General features: G+C 40.7%; 1 protein-coding gene across 1 annotated transcript in view; it reads left to right on the top strand.

The window, feature by feature from the left end:
* Positions 1 to 4,514: 4,514 nt before the first annotated feature.
* AGT (angiotensinogen) overlaps positions 4,515 to 18,158 on the top strand; it is a 38,893-nt gene continuing 25,249 nt past the window's right edge. Inside the window, exons 1-2 of the mRNA XM_033939157.1 lie at positions 4,515 to 4,776; positions 11,869 to 12,683. Coding sequence (XP_033795048.1) covers positions 11,900 to 12,683 — 784 coding nt within the window. The 5' untranslated portion in view covers positions 4,515 to 4,776; positions 11,869 to 11,899. The remainder of the gene's footprint in view (positions 4,777 to 11,868; positions 12,684 to 18,158) is intronic.

Here is an 18,158-nt window from a genome sequence, read left to right as displayed (position 1 = left end):
CCATCCTGGATCTGAAGTTTGTCAATGTGGCACTAAATGTGCCCAGATTCTGAATGGAGACCATTTGTTCAGTCATAGCCTCGGTGGCACTGGGGGAATTCCTAGCCTCACTGGATTTGATGGAGGCTTACTTACATATTCCCATTTTCCTGGAACACAGAAAATATTTCAGGTTCTGTGTACTGGAGAGGCATTTTCAATTTTTTGCAGTGATGCTCCATACTTGGAGGATTGGCTGATCAAAGATGAAGGTCCCCAGATAGTGGCTAATGTTGTCTAGGTCTGAAAGAGTCACCTGGACCCGGTCCAATCCCTGGAGTACTTGGGGATTCCTTTCAACAGGGCAGAGGGCCATGTGTTCCTTCCAGAAGCATGCAAACTGAAGCTAAGATGCCAGATTTTGGGGGTAGTGCCAGTTCCTACTACTTGGCACTACCTGTAGTTACTGGGGTCCATGGCAGCGACCATAGATGTGGTGCTTTGGGCAAAAGCTTGTCTACATCCTCTTTAGAGTGTACTTTTATCTTGCTGGTCTCCGTAAACGGATCTACTCCAGATGCAATTGCCCTGGATGACGGAAGCGCATCAATGTCTGCGCTGGTGGTATTAGGCAGAGATGCTGTTCAAGGGCTTACCTCTCACATTTCCTCTTGGATGATACTGATGATGGATGCCAGACTTTATGGTTGGGTCGCCCAGTTCAGGGCCACTGGTTAAACTCTCAGAGAAATTGGTCCAGCAACAGATAGAAACTAAGAACCATTCAGCTAACGGTGCAGGCCTTTGTAAAGTCCCTGGAAGGCAAAGCGATCAGGGTTTTCTCGAACAGTGCCACAGTGGTGGCATATTTCAGCAGACAAGAAGGCACTAAGAGTGCTCCATTAAAACTGAAGGCCTAATTGTTGTTTCATTTGGCAGAAGCCCAGCTAGAAGTGAGATTTCTGGTGCAAGTAGCAGAAGTAAACAATGTGCAAGCCACTTTCTCAGTCGCCAGACCCTGGATCTGGGGGAGTGGTCTTTGTCCCAGAGTGCTTTCAACAAGATTGTAAAGCACTGGGGAAGGCCAACAATTGATCCAATGTCATCAGTGGACAACAAGAAAGTCTCTTGGTACTTCGACCGGCGATTTAAGCTGGTAAGCGCTGGCATGGATGCCTTAATCCAGCCTTGGTCAACAAAAGATCTGTTGTATGTGTTTCTCCCAAAGCCAATGGTCATTCAAAGAACAGTGATCCATCACTGGTCGGTGATTCTAATGGCACCAAATTGGTTGCGTTGTCCATGGTACACGGATCAAGTATGGCTACAATGGGGTGATGTCTCAGGCTACCTTTACTGCCAACACTTTTGTCAGAGGGCCCAATTGCCCTGAAGGATCTGGAAAGCTTTGATCTTATGGCTTGGCTCTTGAGTGCGCAGCCTTAGCACAGTCATAGCTACTCTTCTACGATCCAAGAAGCCAGCGATTGTCGCAGCTTATGGTAAGTACTAGAAAAAGTTTCAGTGCTGGTTTGATAGTCAGATGGTACATGACTCCCATATCTATAATCCTGTCATTCCTTCAAGATGGCCTCAAAAAGGGCCTAGTGGGTTGTCTCTCTCAAGGTGCAGATAGCCAGCATCTCATGCTTTAGAACTCAAGTGGAGAAAGGGTCCTTAGTTTCCCATCCTGACATAATTATATTTCTGAAGGGAGCATTGCGGTTGCTTCCTCCTGTGTGACAACCATTCCCTAAGTGGAATCTTAATATGGTTTTGCGGGCCCTCTGTAAGACTCTGTATGAACTCCTAAAGAATGCATCACTGATGAATCTTACAATCAAGACAGTTTTCCTGGTGGCTATTGCCTTAGCGGGAAGAGTTTCAGAGCTCCAGTCTCTATCATGCAGGGAGCCCTTTCTCAGATTTATGTAAGCAGGCATGTGTCTACGTACTGTGCCTTCCTTTCTATCAAAAGTGATCTTGGCCCTCCATGCACTAGCAGAAAGTAGATTGCTCAGTTTGCATAAAAAGTTCCTTTAAATCTAGCCAGGCTGCAATATTACTGATGTCTTTTGTCTGGGTCTGTAGATATTGATCAAGGGAATCTCTATCTGAAACACTTGATATAGTGAAAATTACTTTATCATCATCATTGTCATTATCATCTACATTAGAAGTAGTGTAGTCTCATTCATTGCTTGCATCTTCATCTTCGTTATCATCATCATGATGGCCAATTACAGAGAAGGTTTTCACAAAGTTGGAATCATTGTCTGCTATTCTAACAATTTTTAATTTGATGGCAAAATGTTTGAATATTTTTGAGAACTGATGCAAGAACATCAAATATGTGAGAACCCTTCAGTCTTGGTGCCAGATAAGCAGGCTTCCTCTTTAAAGACTATCATCACCCCAATGTAAAATTTTCCTTGGGATTACCAGCAGTCTGTTGTAGTAGAGACATGTCTATTCGCCAAGAATTGCTACCAACTTCAGCCTCATCTCTAAGAGCATACTTCAAAGTGACCCAACTCTTACTGTTCTGTTTGGCTGGAGACCAGTAAACAGTTCAACATACAACATACACATACATATTTTATTATAGGCTATATTCAATGAACAGCAAAATTTTTTGATAAAGTTATCCATTGTTTTGCATGATGAAGTTTGCAATAGCAAAATCCTGTTCCAGGTTTTGCTGTTTGATTTAGTTTACTGAGGAATTCTCATTTACATTTTGCTTCTGATTTTAGTTTTTACTTTTAACTGTAAACATCAGATGTAACTAAGTAAAAGTAGTGAAAATTGGTGAAATTATTACTTCAGTAAAAGTAGCAAATGATATCCTGTAATTCTTCTAATGTAATCTACAATTTGTGAGTCACTCTTTGCCTAAATAGATTCAAGGTGAAATACAATTCAAGTAAAGGCAGAGAAGTAGAGGGAGGAGAGGAGAAGAGACAGGAGAAGTAACAAAATTTCTACTTAAGTGCAGTAGTCATACCTCGGTTTGCAAGTAACATGGTTTGCGAGTGTTTTGCAAGATGAGCAAAGCATTCTTGCAAATATTGCCTCGCAAACCGAGTGTTGACTCAATTTGTGAACTCCCACCCCCGAGAACCGGCATCACCCCCCTCCCCCGCCCAAACCCTTATCGCGATCGGGCACTGGCACCAGCACTCAGCGTTAACTCACAGGACTGCCGATGCCGAATGAGCCTGCCGTCTGCCACTGATCTCTGAGAGAGCAGGAGCTAGAAGGCCTTGAGCATGCGTAGATGCTCAAGGCCCAGTAGAGATCAGTGGCAGATGGCAGGCTCTTTCGGCACTGGCACGTCATGTGGATTGGTACCAGTGCCAGTGCCGTGCCCGATCGTGGTAAGGGTTTGGACGGGTGGGGAGTGATGCCGGTTCTTGGGGGTGGGGTGAGTGAAGCCGGGGATAGGGTGGAAGCACGCCAGTAACCTCGGGAGGGGGGGGATCTTTTTGGGATGTGGAACGAATCATGCGAGTTTCCCTTACTTTCTATGGGGAAACTCGCTTTGATATATGAGCACTTTGGTATACAAGCATGCTTCTGGAACAAATTATGCTCTCAAACCAAGGTTGTTACATTTACTTAGTTACTACAAAACAGTGATATAGTAGAAATGAAAATTGTCTGTCTGCATTTCATGGTAGTTTTTCATCAAATCTGTCTGGAACAATCTTAGACTCCCTTTTATGAAGCTGCATTAGGCTTTTTTAGCACTGACCACAACAATATTAGCTCCGACGCACATAGGAATTCTATGAGTGTTGGAGCTTTTACCATCGCGGCTGGCAATATAAAAGCCTACTGGACAGGTCACTTGGTCCCCCATTGCCCCAGGTAGATTGCGAGCCCACTGGGACAGACGGAAAAATGCTTGAGTACCTGAACAAATTAATGTAAACCGTTCTGAGCTCCCCTGGGAGAACGGTATAGAAAATGGAATGAATGAATAACACGGCTTCATTTAAAAAAAAAAAAAAAAAAAAAGGGGGGGGGGAGGTGTGTGTTACATTTTAATAAGCATAGTGAGATTTGTAGAACAGCTCTCCTACACATGATAACTGGGACACTTTTAGATACGCCAAGAAACATTTATTCCAAGGAATTTAATTTTCCACATATTCAGAGATGAACAAGAGTTGCATTTTATGTGCAGCCTCCATTATTATTTTTAAAAAAAATAATACTCTCTGATAGAATAATGTTATGTATTTTTATTCATTAATACTGATTACAGTTTTCCACCATTTTATGAGACTTACATGCAGAGTTCCCTGGGAGGAAGTGGGAAAGACAATTCCCCTGAACTCTCTGTTCCCTTCTGGGACAGAAAGTTTGTTTTCAGTAGCTGTTTTTAAGCCAAGATCAACAATTTCCTATAGTGGTTGGTAGCAAAAGAGGAAAGTGTCGCAATCCTGAAGGACATGTTTGGTTTGATAAGTGAGAATGACAAACGTAATGTTTGTCGGTTTCCCCCTCTCTCTTCCCAGCATCCATCATGGCAACAAGTTCAGATCTCTTCAGAGCTTGTCAGTGTAAGGTCCAAAGTGGCTTGGGGACACCAAAGACAAAAAGGGCGGAGCTTTACAGGTCTGCTGACCTGGCTCTATTAGAACTGTAACATCGCCGCTGACCCCACACACTGAAAAGCTGCACTTTGCAACCAGAACCCAGCTCTGGACCCTAGGCATAAGCTGTAAAATATTGGGGAGTTGGAAAGGCAGAAAACAAAAGTGGAGAAAGTAAGAGCGAAGAAAAGAGGTAAGTCGTAAAAGAATAGACAATAAGCCTCGATTTCTGTGAAGAAAATGTAAAGAGATTTAATCTTCAGATTAAAAGATAGAGGGAAAGATACAGCACTGGTCATTTTAGCCATTCATGCAATGTAATATATATATATATAATATTTATAGATAGATAATATATCAAAACTAACAGTAGATTGTATTGATAAATTAGTACTTTAAGGACTGCTCTGTAATTGACATGCAGTGATAGAATGAACACTATGAATGCTACCTTTGTGAGGTAAGCTGGGTAAGGCACAGGGAGCTGGAATCTGAGCTTGCTTGAAGCCTGCATCCAAGGAATTTTTTTTCTGCATGGTGAAGTATCCCACAGCTTTTGTATCTTGCATCCCAGCTAATTTAAAATTGTTGCTTGGTTACTGAGATCATTTGCATATGCTAAATGTGATGAAACTGCAAATCTATAGTGATTGCTAAAATAGAAATATTGAAATTAAGAAGGTACTGTGCATTATTTATGTGTTTCTCATTTTCTGGGTTTTTTGTTGTTTTTTTTTAAAAACCAGTCAGTAAACATGCAGGATGAATCCTTAACCTAACCTAACAGACATTCTATAGCCAATCAAATGAGTTATAAGTCAGAAAGTCATCTAAATTGATAGCAATTAATGACACTACAAAACTTTGCTACAGCTGCAACATTGAAACCAAAAGCATATATTAGCTGCAATGGTCACTTCTCAGTCTTTTTGTCTACATCCAGTTTTAGAATTTTGAATTATGGGCTGAGGATCTAATCTAATCTAACACATTTGTAGTCTTCCCACTCCCCCAGTCAGTCCAAAGCAGATTATACAAAAGAGACCAAGTAAATATTGGGAATACAACAATCATAAATAAATGTGTATACATACAATCTACATAGATACTCCTCAATTTATGACATAAGAAAGTCTTTAGAAGCCTACAGAAGGATAGAAAGGTTGCTACTTTATTCTAGTGGAAGACTATTCCAAATGTTTATTGCTTTAAAACAAAAAGAATAATCCAGTGGTCTTAAACCTGTCCTGGGGGACTCCCGGCCAGTCAGGTTTTCAATAAATCCCTAATGAATATGCACGAGGTGGCAAGCATGCAAATCTGCCTCGTGCATATTCATTAGGGATATCTTGAAAACTCAGGTTTAAGAACCAGTGGAATAATCCAATACCTGCTTAAAATGAACACCTTTAGAAGAAGAATATTTTAATGCATAACAAGCTGAAGAACAAAAGGTAAGGTTGGATGCCAACACTTCAGCATAATGAATTAAATATAGAGGATCAGTTTTGTAAGATGTTATAGATCAGTGGTCTCAAACTCAAACCCTTTGCGGGGCCACATTTTGGATTTGTAGGTACTTGGAGAGCCGCAGAAAAAATAGTTAATTTCTTATTAAAGAAATGACAATTTTGCATGAGGTAAAACTCTTTATAGTTTATAAAACTTTCCTTTAACAGTTAAAAGGAAAGATATATAAACTATAAAGAGTTTTACCTCATGCAAAATTGTAATTTCTTTAATAAGACATTAACTATTTTTTCTGCGGCCCTCCAAGTACTCTATTTTTTTCTGCAGCACTCACATTTAAAGTTCAATATCTTTTCTTTCTCAAAACTGGCACATTTCAATCACTAAATTGAAAATAAAATCATTTTCCTACCTTTGTTTGGTAATTTCATCAGTCTCTGGTTGCACTTTATTCTTCTGACTGTGCATCCAATACTTCTTCCCTTTTTTCAGCCTCCTGTATGCTTCCTCTCCTCCAGTCCTCATTCCCTCCCCCAACTTTTTCTTTCTTTCTCTATGTCTGTCTTTCTCTGATTCCGTGCCCCATTTTTTGTTTTGTTTCTGGTTCCCTGTCCCCCCTCCTTCTTTCTTTCTTCCTTCCTTCCTCCGTGCCCCATTTTTTGCTTTTCTTTTCTGGCTCCCTGTCCCCACCCCACCTTCTTTCTTTCTTTCTTTCTTCCTTCCTTTCTGCCCTCTCCCATGCCACCGCCGCTGCGGAATAGGCTGCTGCCGCTGCCGCTATCGGGAACAGGCCGAGATCTCCCTGCTTCTCTTCTGCACGGGGCTGACCAACTTTCACCACCCAACGTCAATTCTAACGTCGGAAAGGACGTTCCGGGCAGCCAGGCAGAGATTGGCTAGCCAGAACGTCCTCTCGACGTCAGAATTGACGTCGGGCCGCGAGAGTTGGTCAGCCCCGCAGGGAAGAGAAGCAGGGAGATCAAAGAACATGGTGCTGGCCTGATCCCCGATGGCAGCAGTGAGAAGGGAAGGGAAGCAGGTTGGGCACCACTGCTTTAAACGAGCCGCGAACCGCACTCTAGGGAGAACAGTGGACTGCCCCCCCCTTGGTACGCCACTGGAGCAGCAGCGTGTCTGGCTGGCTCCTTGCGAGATCCGTGCCTGCGTCTGAAGCCTCTCTGATGTTGTGACATCAGAGAGGCTTCCAATGCAGGAGTGGATAGCGCAAGGAGCCGCCAACTCGTGGCTTTGAACGAACGAGCTGGCTGCTGCTCCAAAAGGAAGAGAATGATCACCTCCAGACCACGGGCCGCAAATAAAACCTGGAGAGCCACATGCGGCCAGCAGGCCACGTGTTTGAGACCGCTGTTATAGATCATACAAGCCACTTTAAGAAAAATCATCTTTATTAAAGGCTCAGTACAATAGAAGATCACTGTCTTTTTAAATACAAATAGAATGCCACTTTAAAAAGAGTATTTTTTATTTTATTATTTCTTGCCTAAATCATTTCAGCTGCAGTATTCTGTAAAAATATGTAGAAATTATACCTGAATAAAGTGTGTTGCAGTAATCCAGTTGGGAAAGTATCAGCATCTTTATTACCAGGGCAAAATGATCTTCATGAAAATAAAACTGGATAGACCTTAATTATTTATGTTTAAAAAGAGGCTATTTATCTGGATTTCCTTGTAAACTGAGGATGGGCTTCTCTTCAGCATACAGTTGAATTGAAAGCTGTTTAATATGGGGGGAGAGAAGGTTCAAAACCTAACACCCAACCCCATTGGATAAATGATGATATAATGGCTATTATTTAAGCAACAGGACTAAATGTCCTGTTTTAAAATATTATTATCATTCACCCCCTCCCCCCCAATACTCGTCTCATGTTGAAGGTAGTATGGAATGAGCATGGACTGAATATCCAGAAATAGGTTGGCAGGTGCTATTTGTCTGGATACCCCCGATTTTATCAATGTGGGTTCTCATTAAGAAGGGCTATTCTACCCCAAGTCTTGCAATGTTAGCGAAGGGTCTCATTGCATTAATTAGTGCCCTGTGTTAAAATAACTTATGGCAACAGTAGCTCACTATGATAATTTCCCCCCTCAAATTGATAAGTTAACATAATCTTTTGTTCTGTCCAGTCTGTCTGTCCAGGCATTTACCCAGTTAGCAGACTAAATATTGTGACTAACTGGGAAAGTCTCTACTCTTCCCAAGATGCATCCCCACTGCCCTAGTACTATCCAGCTAGAGAGCAATTCAATAAAGGGGCCCCTTTATTCTGGTACTAAGAAGGCATCCATTGGGAGTCTATTCAATAAAATAGAATAGGCACCTAGTTTCCTTAATAGAATACTTACATAACCTGGTATATACTGTATGTGTACTATGTGTGCAAATCAAGATAAGTATGAACACAGTACATGATACTAATATGTATATATAAGCAGGATGATTGATTATTGTATAAATGTGTGCATATAAATTGGATGATTGATTATGGTATAATTAAAGTATGCCTGTATTGAAAATTATCTCAGAAAACGCTAACCCTGTATTGTAACACCATTACAGAAGTTCATGTAACTGCTCTGAATTGACTTCCCAGTCATTAGTAGTGATATACAAGCTTTCAATAAATAATAAACAATGTGAGAGGTATAATCAAAACATATGTCTAAGTCTGATTTGGACATATGGCATTAGTCGCCCAAAGTTGGCAGTGGGAAAATGTCCATTTTCAAAAAAATACATCTACAATTTTTTATTTTTTTTTATCCTCTGTCTGGACATCCAGGCTATTGTTTGTCCAGACTGCCAGGCCATCTTTGTTTATAGCACATTATCAATCAAAATTTCATCCAAGTCCCAAACACCCAGAACAAGACCATTTAGACGTGAGAGGGGCCAATCTTATAATGGACTGGCCATTCAGACATGGCAATAGAGCAGTGGGGTACAGGGTACTGCTGTGAACTTCACAAAAAAGGTACCAGATAAACATCTCACCAGAACTCCCTTATAGGTTATGGTGAGCCACCCCCAACCCACTATACCCACCTGCCTACAACCCCAGTAGCCCTTTGGCTGCAGGTGGCACCTATATGGCAGTAGTGTGGGGTTTGGGGGGGATTTGGTGGACACACGTTCCATCATAAATGTAGAGGTTAGAGTGGGTCCTCCTCTCTATGGCTCTCTAGCCCACCCATCCATCAGGCTATTTAAGACACTTCACAACCTTAGAATTACAGGGTTCTAAGTGACAATTTTCAGTATTTTTAACTCAGATGACTTCCGGGTTCTATTTGTCATGTAGATGTTACAACACTCACGAGGATTTATTGCAACTTAACCGTTCCTTCATTTCATAAGAAATTACATGGTTCTATGTACAGAAATTAGTCTGGGATTACAAGGTTCTAACTGCGGTTCTAACTGTGGTACAGTTAGAACCATGTAATTCTAAGGTCGTGCCTTGTTAAGTTAAGCTCTGGAACGCATTGCCAGAGGTTGTGGTAAGAGCGGATAGCGTAGCTGGTTTTAAGAAGGGTTTGGACAATTTCATGGAGGAAAAGTCCATAGTCCGTTATTGAGAAAGACATGGGGCAAGCCACTGCTTGCCCTAGATCAGTAGCATGGAATGTTGCTACTCTTTGGGTTTTGGCCAGGTACTAGCGAACTGGATTGGCCACCTTGAGAACGGGCTACTGGGCTTGATGGACCTTTGATCTGACCCAGTAAGGCTATTTTTATGTTCTTATGTGTATGGTACTACTAGGTTTTCCTATACCAGGTGCTGATGTTCTGGAGACAGGTATGTACTTTTTTATTCTGATCTTTGAGGGGGAGAGGGAAGGGGTCTTTATTTTGTCTTTGCAGTGGTTATCTGGTCACTTTGGATTCCTTTTTGGAACTTATACCTGTTTTTACATCGTCTAACTCACAACATTTAAGTTTCGTCCAGGATGTCTAGTAAAACATTTGATTATTGCTGCAGGATGACTAAGTAAACTTAGTCATCCTGCAACGATAATCAAATATTTCAGCCCCCATTCTGCTCTAACCACTCCTCCAGACACGCCCCTTTCAGCCCTGGGTGCACAGTGGCATTCAGAGGCATAAAAAGTCCCCTGACACTTCCAGAAAGTTGGTTTGATTATTGGTACTTGGACAACCTGTCTTTAAGGTCGTCCAAGTGCCGTCTTGGGTGGGTTTATAGATGTGTTTAAGTTTTAATTATGAGCCCCTGTGTTTATGCAGTTAGGTACAAGCACTTACATAAGCTATAGAACTAATGTAAATATTCACAGCTAGATGCCACTGAAAATCTAGGTATGGACTCAGTCGGCAGGATTCATCCAGGTAGGAGCCATTCCAGATAAGTCACACTGAAAATCAACCCCTTTAACTCATAAATATAATAGTATTCATATATTTAATTAATAGACATGGAGAAGATTTTCCATACTCGTAGCTATTTTGTGTTTTCACTGTTCATTACTGATACCCCTTTCATAAGCAATGATAGTAGAACCTCATGAGCTACGCATGGGGGTATGATTTCCTACAAATTAGAGTGGGGGCACATTTTGTTGAATAAAGCCCTAATGTACCCTTTTTGTATTTACATAATTGTGTTATAACCTAAAGATCTGAATAGCCACCAGTGACGTAGTAAGGGGTGGGAGCAGGGGAGGTTCCACCCCAGACGCTATCATAGTGGGGGGGGGGGGGCGCCGGCACCCCTTCTCCTCGCCACCCTCTTCTTCTTCCCGTTCCTCACCCCAGACCTCTAGTTGTTCACTGCTGTGAGTAACAATTTCAACGTGTTCCTCGCAACCGAGTCAGCTCCTGCTGATGTCACTTCTGGGTGATCCGCATAGCTTCACTCACCTTTCTTATCTAAAAAGACACAAAGAAGGGCATAGAGAAAGTAGAGAGGGACAAATTCTTCAAATTTTCAAAAACTACAAGAATGAGAGGGCATTCGGAAAGATTAAGAGGGGACAGATTCAGAACCAATGCTAGGAAATTCTTCTTCATCTAAAGGGTGGTGGACACCTGGAATGTGCTTCCAGAGGGTGTAATGGGACAGAGTACAGTTTTGGGGTTCAAGAAGGGATTGGATAACTTCCTGAAGGAAAAGGGGATAGAAGGGTATAGATAGAGGATCACTATACAGGTCCTGGACCTGATGGGCCGCCGCGTGAGCGGACTGCTGGGCATGATGGACCTCTGGTCTGACCCAGCAGAGGCACTGCTTATGTTCTTATGTTCTTTAAGTGATGCCAGAGGGAGAGGATGCGGTCATGAGGAGCACGTTGAAGTTGTTGGTCATGGTGGTGAACACCTAGAGGTATGGGGGAAGGGAAGGGGGGGGACGCTCATGGCGGAGGAGGGGGTCTGGGAAGGAGCGGAGGGTAGGGCACCACCACCCCGGGTGCCTCTCACCCTCACTACACCGCTGATAGCCACTAACCTGGGGCAATGTGTTCAGTTAACCATGTCATTGCAAATATGTAATGCCTCAGTATAATGTTGTTTTATTTTATTGGGGGATGTCATATATTTGCAGGATTTTGGTGAACATTATTTTATTGGTGATTGGGGTATTAATTTGTTGTCTATAGATGCTTGGATGTTATATTTATGACAATCTTTTTTCTGATGGAAGGATTGATGCCAATTATTTTCCACTATGTACTGCTTGACATGATATTTTCAAGAAAGTGATATAAAAAAAATTCATAAACAGGTAAAAGGATGCACTTAACTGACCTTAAGGTTTTGTTTTGTCCTTTAACAGGTGATTGAAGCTGCTTAGACACTGTGTTAAGATGACTTCTAATCTGACACTGCTTATTCTTACCACATATATCATCCTCACAGCGGCCAATCGTGTCTATGTGCACCCTTTCCATTTTTTTGCCTATAACAAGAGCATTTGTGATGAGATGGAAAGACAGAATCAAAGCACCCAGGAGGAAAAAGTCTTCATCCCCATCTCACTTGAGACCAGTGCCTCTCCAGATGAGGAAAGCATGAAAGACTTACATTCTTTGGACACACAAAGCCTGAATGTCAAGAACAAACCAAGTCTGACATTTTTAACAGAATTAATGCAGGAAGTTGGCTTTCGACATTTTAATGTCTTGAGAAAAAGTCATAAAAGAGAAACTGTTTTCTTGTCCCCCATTACTATTTATGCAACCTTGGCATCTTTCTATTTGGGGGCTTCCAAGCAGACATCTGATGACTTACAGGTATTTTTGGGGTTCACCACCCCATCTGACTGCACTTCCAGAGTGGATGGTCATAAAGTTCTATTGACTTTGAAAATTATTAATGACTTGCTCCTGTCCAAAGACATTGATATCTCAAAGAAGACTTTCCTGTTCATAGCTCCTGGTGTACACATATCAGAAACCTTTGTTCATGACTTGGTGCCTAGTTTTGATTCTTTTTACGTGAGGTCGATTGATTTCACAAATTCAGATCGTGCTAAGGAACTGATCAATGCCTTTTGTGAGGCAAGAACCTTCAAAAGAAGCAATAAAATCCTTACCTCTGTCAATCCATCCACTACCACATTGCTGTTTGCAAATTACATTTATTTTAAAGGTAAGGAAAGTAAATAATTATCATTGCTACAGGCTAGACTAGTAATTTTTTCTATATTCCATTTATAACCTGGAGCCGAGGCTTTGAGAGCTGATGTAATAGTTCTTGATGGCAACTTTTTCAAATTTAATCCAGTTTCATCACAGTTGTATATCTGGTCCCTTGATATGCCTTCTTTTTTTAAATAAGATGCTGACATTTTGATTTGAATGTGACAAATTTCTTAGAATCCACTAACAGTTTATTCCCCCAGCAAAGTAGAATTGCCTTATTCCATATATTTTCTTCCAAGGATCAAGCCATTCAATAGTTCTAGCAGTGGAATCAGGGTTACCTTTATTGAATTTCTTTCAGAAAACAGAGGCTTTCTTTTGCGATATAGGTCCTGATATAGGTATGCCCTTGTCTGTTTTCTGGGTGAACCACAGGAATAAGGCTTTGCGCACCTTCTCACCTTCACATTTTTCCATAGTTTTTCCAGTGTTCTTTGAAAAAGTAGAGGTTCTATTTGAGCTCCATTTCTCCAGCACACTATTTTAATAATAATTTTATTTTTATATACCGCCCTACCACATAGTTCTAGGCGGTTCACATCCAGTGCTAAAATTATACAATCAATGAATAAAATAAAATGTACTAAAAAACAAAACTAAAATTATACAATAAATGAATAAAATACAATTGCTAAAATACAATAAAGATTCCACAAGAATGTACAATCTATAAGATCAATATGCAAATTTCCAATCGATATTCTGGAACATCAATTTACAAATTTATCGAATAAATCAGTTTTTAGTAGTTTCCTAATGGACATATATGAGTGGGCCTGAGAAATAATAGTACTTAGCCATAAATCCATTTTACCTGCCTGAAAACCGAGCAATTTATCGAAAAAATCTTTTCCATTCAATAACTGTTACTCTTCCCACTCCTAGTTCTGTTGCAATTTTTTGGATGGATTCACTTTGGCAATTCCTTTTAAAGCATCAGGTTTCTGCTCTGTAAAGAAAACAAATTTTTTTCCTGTTTTGACTGGTCATTTCAGAAGTGATCTTTTATAGATCTGAAGGTGAAGAATAAAAGTGAAGATGGGCTACTGGACTAGAACACAGTAAGGCTATTCTTATGTAGTAATTACCTATTAAAAATGTTGCAGTAAAATTTACTGTGCTTCAAAATCTTACCAGTACAAACAGTGTTCCTGGATCACAATGGTGCTGTTTTGTGGTAAAGGCAGGGTCCCAGGTCAGAAAAAAATGGTTTCAGATGCAAAACTTTCGTCTGTGCTATGCTGAAAAATGGAAAGAGAAGCACATGCTTCTTAATGGCAATCTAATGACATCACTGAAAGGTCTGTTGGATATGCTGGATGGTCAGATTAGTGAAGGTGCCCAGTGGCAAAGTATGCCACATATATTATTACCCTTGTCATCCAGAAGTATACACTTTTCAATCAACACAAATAATTCAAAACAATAAATATATCACTGTATTGAAAATATGCTCAGAGATCCGTAGATTTTTCGCTCCGTCAAAAATTACAGAGACAAGGAGACACTCGATGAAGTTACAGGGAAATACTTTTAAAACCAACAGGAGGAAATTTTTTTCACTCAGAGAATAGTTAAGCTATGGAACGCGTTGCCAAAGGATGTGGTAAGAGCGGATAGCATAGCTAGTTTTAAGAAAGGTTTAGAAAAGTTCCTGGAGGAAAAGTCCATAGGCTGTTATTGAGAAAGACATGGGGGAAGCCACTGCTTGCCCTGTATTGGTAGTATGGAATATTGCTACACCTTGGGTTTTGGCCAGGTACTAGTAACCTGGATTGGCCACTGTGAGAACGGGCTACTGGGCTTGATAGACCATTGGTCTGACCCAGTAAGGCTATTCTTTTTTTATATATTTTTTATTCATTTTCAAACTTACATTAAGTGTTAAAATATATTCATTCACATTAACCATAAATACATCACTTACAAACAATCATTAGTAAGGCTATTCTTATGTTCTTATGTTCTAAAGCCTCACCGACCAATCATTGCATATTTTGCTGTGAAATATCGTGCAGTTACCAAACAAAAATCAAAATAATCAAAGAGGAATCAAAAAACATCTTACATGCTGAGGTTTTGTAGGGGTCCCTGACATGGACCATGTTTTGTCTCTGCTTTAGGAAAGCATGGGTTTCCCTGAAGCAGAGACCCTACAAAACCTGAGAATTTAAGATGTTTTTTGATTATCTTGATTTTTTTTTGTGACTGCACCATATTTAAATGATTGGTTGGTGAGGTTTTCAATCTGGGATACACTTCTTCACCGAGAGGGTGGTGGATCGATGGAACGGTCTTCCGATACAGTAATTGAGACCAGCAGCGTACCTGATTTTAAGACTAAATGGGATCAATACGTGGGATCTCTTCACAGAGAGAGGTAGGGGAAGGTCATTGGTGTGGGCAGACTGGATGGGCCTTGGCCCTTATCTGCCGTCACTTTCTATGTTTCTATGTTTCTATCTCACAGAGTCTCCAGATCTCTGAGCATATTTTCAACACGGTGACATATTTATTTATTGTATTGAATTATTTGCGTTGATTGAAAAGTTTATACTTCTGGATGACAAGTGTAATAACATATGAGGTGTTAAATTGCATTTACCCTATCCGTGCAAATTAGCATTTCCCTTCAACTTTGTCTCAGTGGCAAAGTATGTTCATAGGTACTTGTAGGTGCTGGGGAATGGGATGGAGCAGGAGGAAGCAATACTCTGAAGGAATGCTTGGATTTCTTCCTAGTTAATTGGGTCAATTGACTTTACTCAGGGTTTTCTCTTGTGGAAGTAGTGATCCAGATCAGAGCACTGGCCCCTGAGGCTCAAATGAGTGAGAAGGGGCTCAAAATACTGTATGTGACAGTAAGAAAGGACCTGTTTTACAAAGCCACGCTAGAGATGTAAAGGGTTTCAGGGCTGTTGCTGCACGGCAGCCGCTAGCACGGCTTTGTAAAACAGGCCCAAAGTGTTCAAATGAGTGAGACTGCACATTGTACCTAATCAATTTAGGACAGAGGCAGGCTTGTGACTATTTTCATTTTAGAAAGGTTTATGGAAGATATGGTAGGATGAATCTCTATATCTTAACTGGCTGCTAAAGCAATTCCATTCAATATTGAAATGGTTTCATAATGGATCCAATGACTGGACCAAGTCCCTTCAAACTGGTAGTCCCAAACAGCATTCCATGCTAAACAACTCTAACCTCTTTGGCTTTTCCTCATATGTAAGTCCTTCTAAGAACATAAGAATTGCCGCTGCTATGTCAGACCAGTGGTCCATCGTGCCCAGCAGTCTGCTCACGTGGCGGCCCTTAGGTCAAAGACCAGTGTCCTAACTGAGTCTAGCCTTACCTGCGTACGTTCTGGTTCAGCAGGAACTTGTCTAACTTTGTCTTGAATTCCTGGAGGGTGTTTTCCCCTATAACAGCCTCTGGAAGAGCGTTCCAGTTTTCCACCACTCTCTGGGTGAAGAAGAACTTCCTTACGTTTGTACAGAATCTATTCCCTTTTAACTTTAGAGAGTGCCCTCTCGCTCTCCCTACCTTGGAGAGGGTGAACAACCTGTCCTTATCTATTAAGTCTATTCCCTTCAGTACCTTGAATGTTTTGATCATGTCCCCTCTCAATCTCCTCTGTTCGAGGGAGAAGAGGCCCAGTTTCTCTAATCTTTAGCTGTACGGCAGCTCCTCCAACCCCTTAACCATCTTAGCCACTCTTCTCTGGACCCTCTCGAGTAGTACCGTGTCTTTCTTCATGTACGGTGACCAGTGCTGTACGCAGTACTCCAGGTAAGGACGCACCATGTCCCAGTACAGCAGCATGATAACCTTCTCCGATCTGTTCGTGATCCCCTTCTTTATCATTCCTAGCATTCTGTTCGCCCTTTTCGCCGCCACCGCACATTGTATAGATGGCTTCATCGATTTGTCTATCAGAACTCCCAAGTCCTTTTCCTGGGAGGTATCTCCAAGTACCACCCCGGACATCCTGTACTTGTGCTTGAGATTTTTGATACTGACATGCATCACTTTACACTTATCTACGCAGCTCCTGATTGGTAAGGTCCGACTTAGTGCAGGAAGAGGCGGTCGGAGCATACAGCGAGTGATTTTCTGCACTCGCCGGCACTCCGGTTGCTCTCTCCTGCCTCTCCCGCTGCCCTCTCCAGTCTCCCCCATTGAGAAACCGTATTTGTGGTTTTTCATGATTCGTGGGGGTTCCTGGAAAAGAACCCCCACGAATACTATAAAAATTTTGAAAATTTACCCCACCCTCCACAATTGGCTTTTGTAAGGATACTAAATCAATTCTTATGTTATCCCCAGCCAAATAAATTTTGTAAGAATACTATTTAATTTTTTGTAAAAGGACCCCTGAAAAAACACTGGTAACATATCCATTTAATAACAAACCTCAGGCAAAAAATCATCATTTTCACTGTCTGAACTTTCCCCCACCATGACAGATGTAATGGGTTCTATTGCTCACACATTTCTGTGACCTTTAGCAATAAGGATTTTTCATTTACTTTCATCGTTTCTTCCAGCCTTTTGTAAATCCAAATTCCTAAATACTTTATACCCTTTTCCCTCCAAAAGAGGAATAAATTAAACAATCCTTTTTGACAATGTACATTAATCGGAAGAATCTCTGATTTACTCCAATTTATTTTATATCCTGAAAATTTTCTAAATTTTTCAGTCAAATCTAGTAAATGTGGAATGTTTTTTTCAGGATTCCTCAAATGAAGCAATATGTCATCTGCATAAGCAGAGACCTTGTATTCCCGACCTGCGTAAGGAATACCCTATATTTCCTTTGCCTGTTGAATAGCTAATAACAAGGGTTCCAAAACAATATCAAACAACAAAGGAGATAACGGACATCCTTGTCTAACTCCCCTCTCCAGACAGAAACGCTCTGAAAAAGTATTGTTTATATATAATCTGGCAGAACGGGAACTAGGTTTGAATCATTTGTATAAATCCAGAACCAATACCAAACCGATCCATTGCTTGATATATAAAGGTCCATTCCACCGATCAAAGGCCTTCTCCGCATCCAGAGATAAAGAGAAGGCTGGATCATCCATGGCTTTTGCTAAATTTTTATTTTTATTTTTTATATTTTTTTTATTTATCATTTTATTTATACAAATGCATATACATTGCTTGTATATGAAATAAAGAGAGAACTTCTACAAGTTTTAAAGAAGGAAGTATATCTGGATAAAATATCCATTTCATATTTATTTTTTTCAATTGAAAAACTTTTATTGAGAAAACACTCCAAACAATACATAGCAATTGCACATGAGATACAAGCACAAAAATACAAAGAGCAAAATATCACATTCCAAGATAACGCACAGCAATACAATCAGCTATATAGACATGTGCAAATCCTACCAACTAAGAATAA

The sequence above is a fragment of the Geotrypetes seraphini genome, chromosome 3 (genome assembly GCF_902459505.1).
Source record: "Geotrypetes seraphini chromosome 3, aGeoSer1.1, whole genome shotgun sequence".
Taxonomy (NCBI): domain Eukaryota; kingdom Metazoa; phylum Chordata; class Amphibia; order Gymnophiona; family Dermophiidae; genus Geotrypetes; species Geotrypetes seraphini.
The sequence above is the reverse complement of the archived record's forward strand: the minus strand, read 5'-3'. Positions and strand labels throughout refer to the sequence as shown.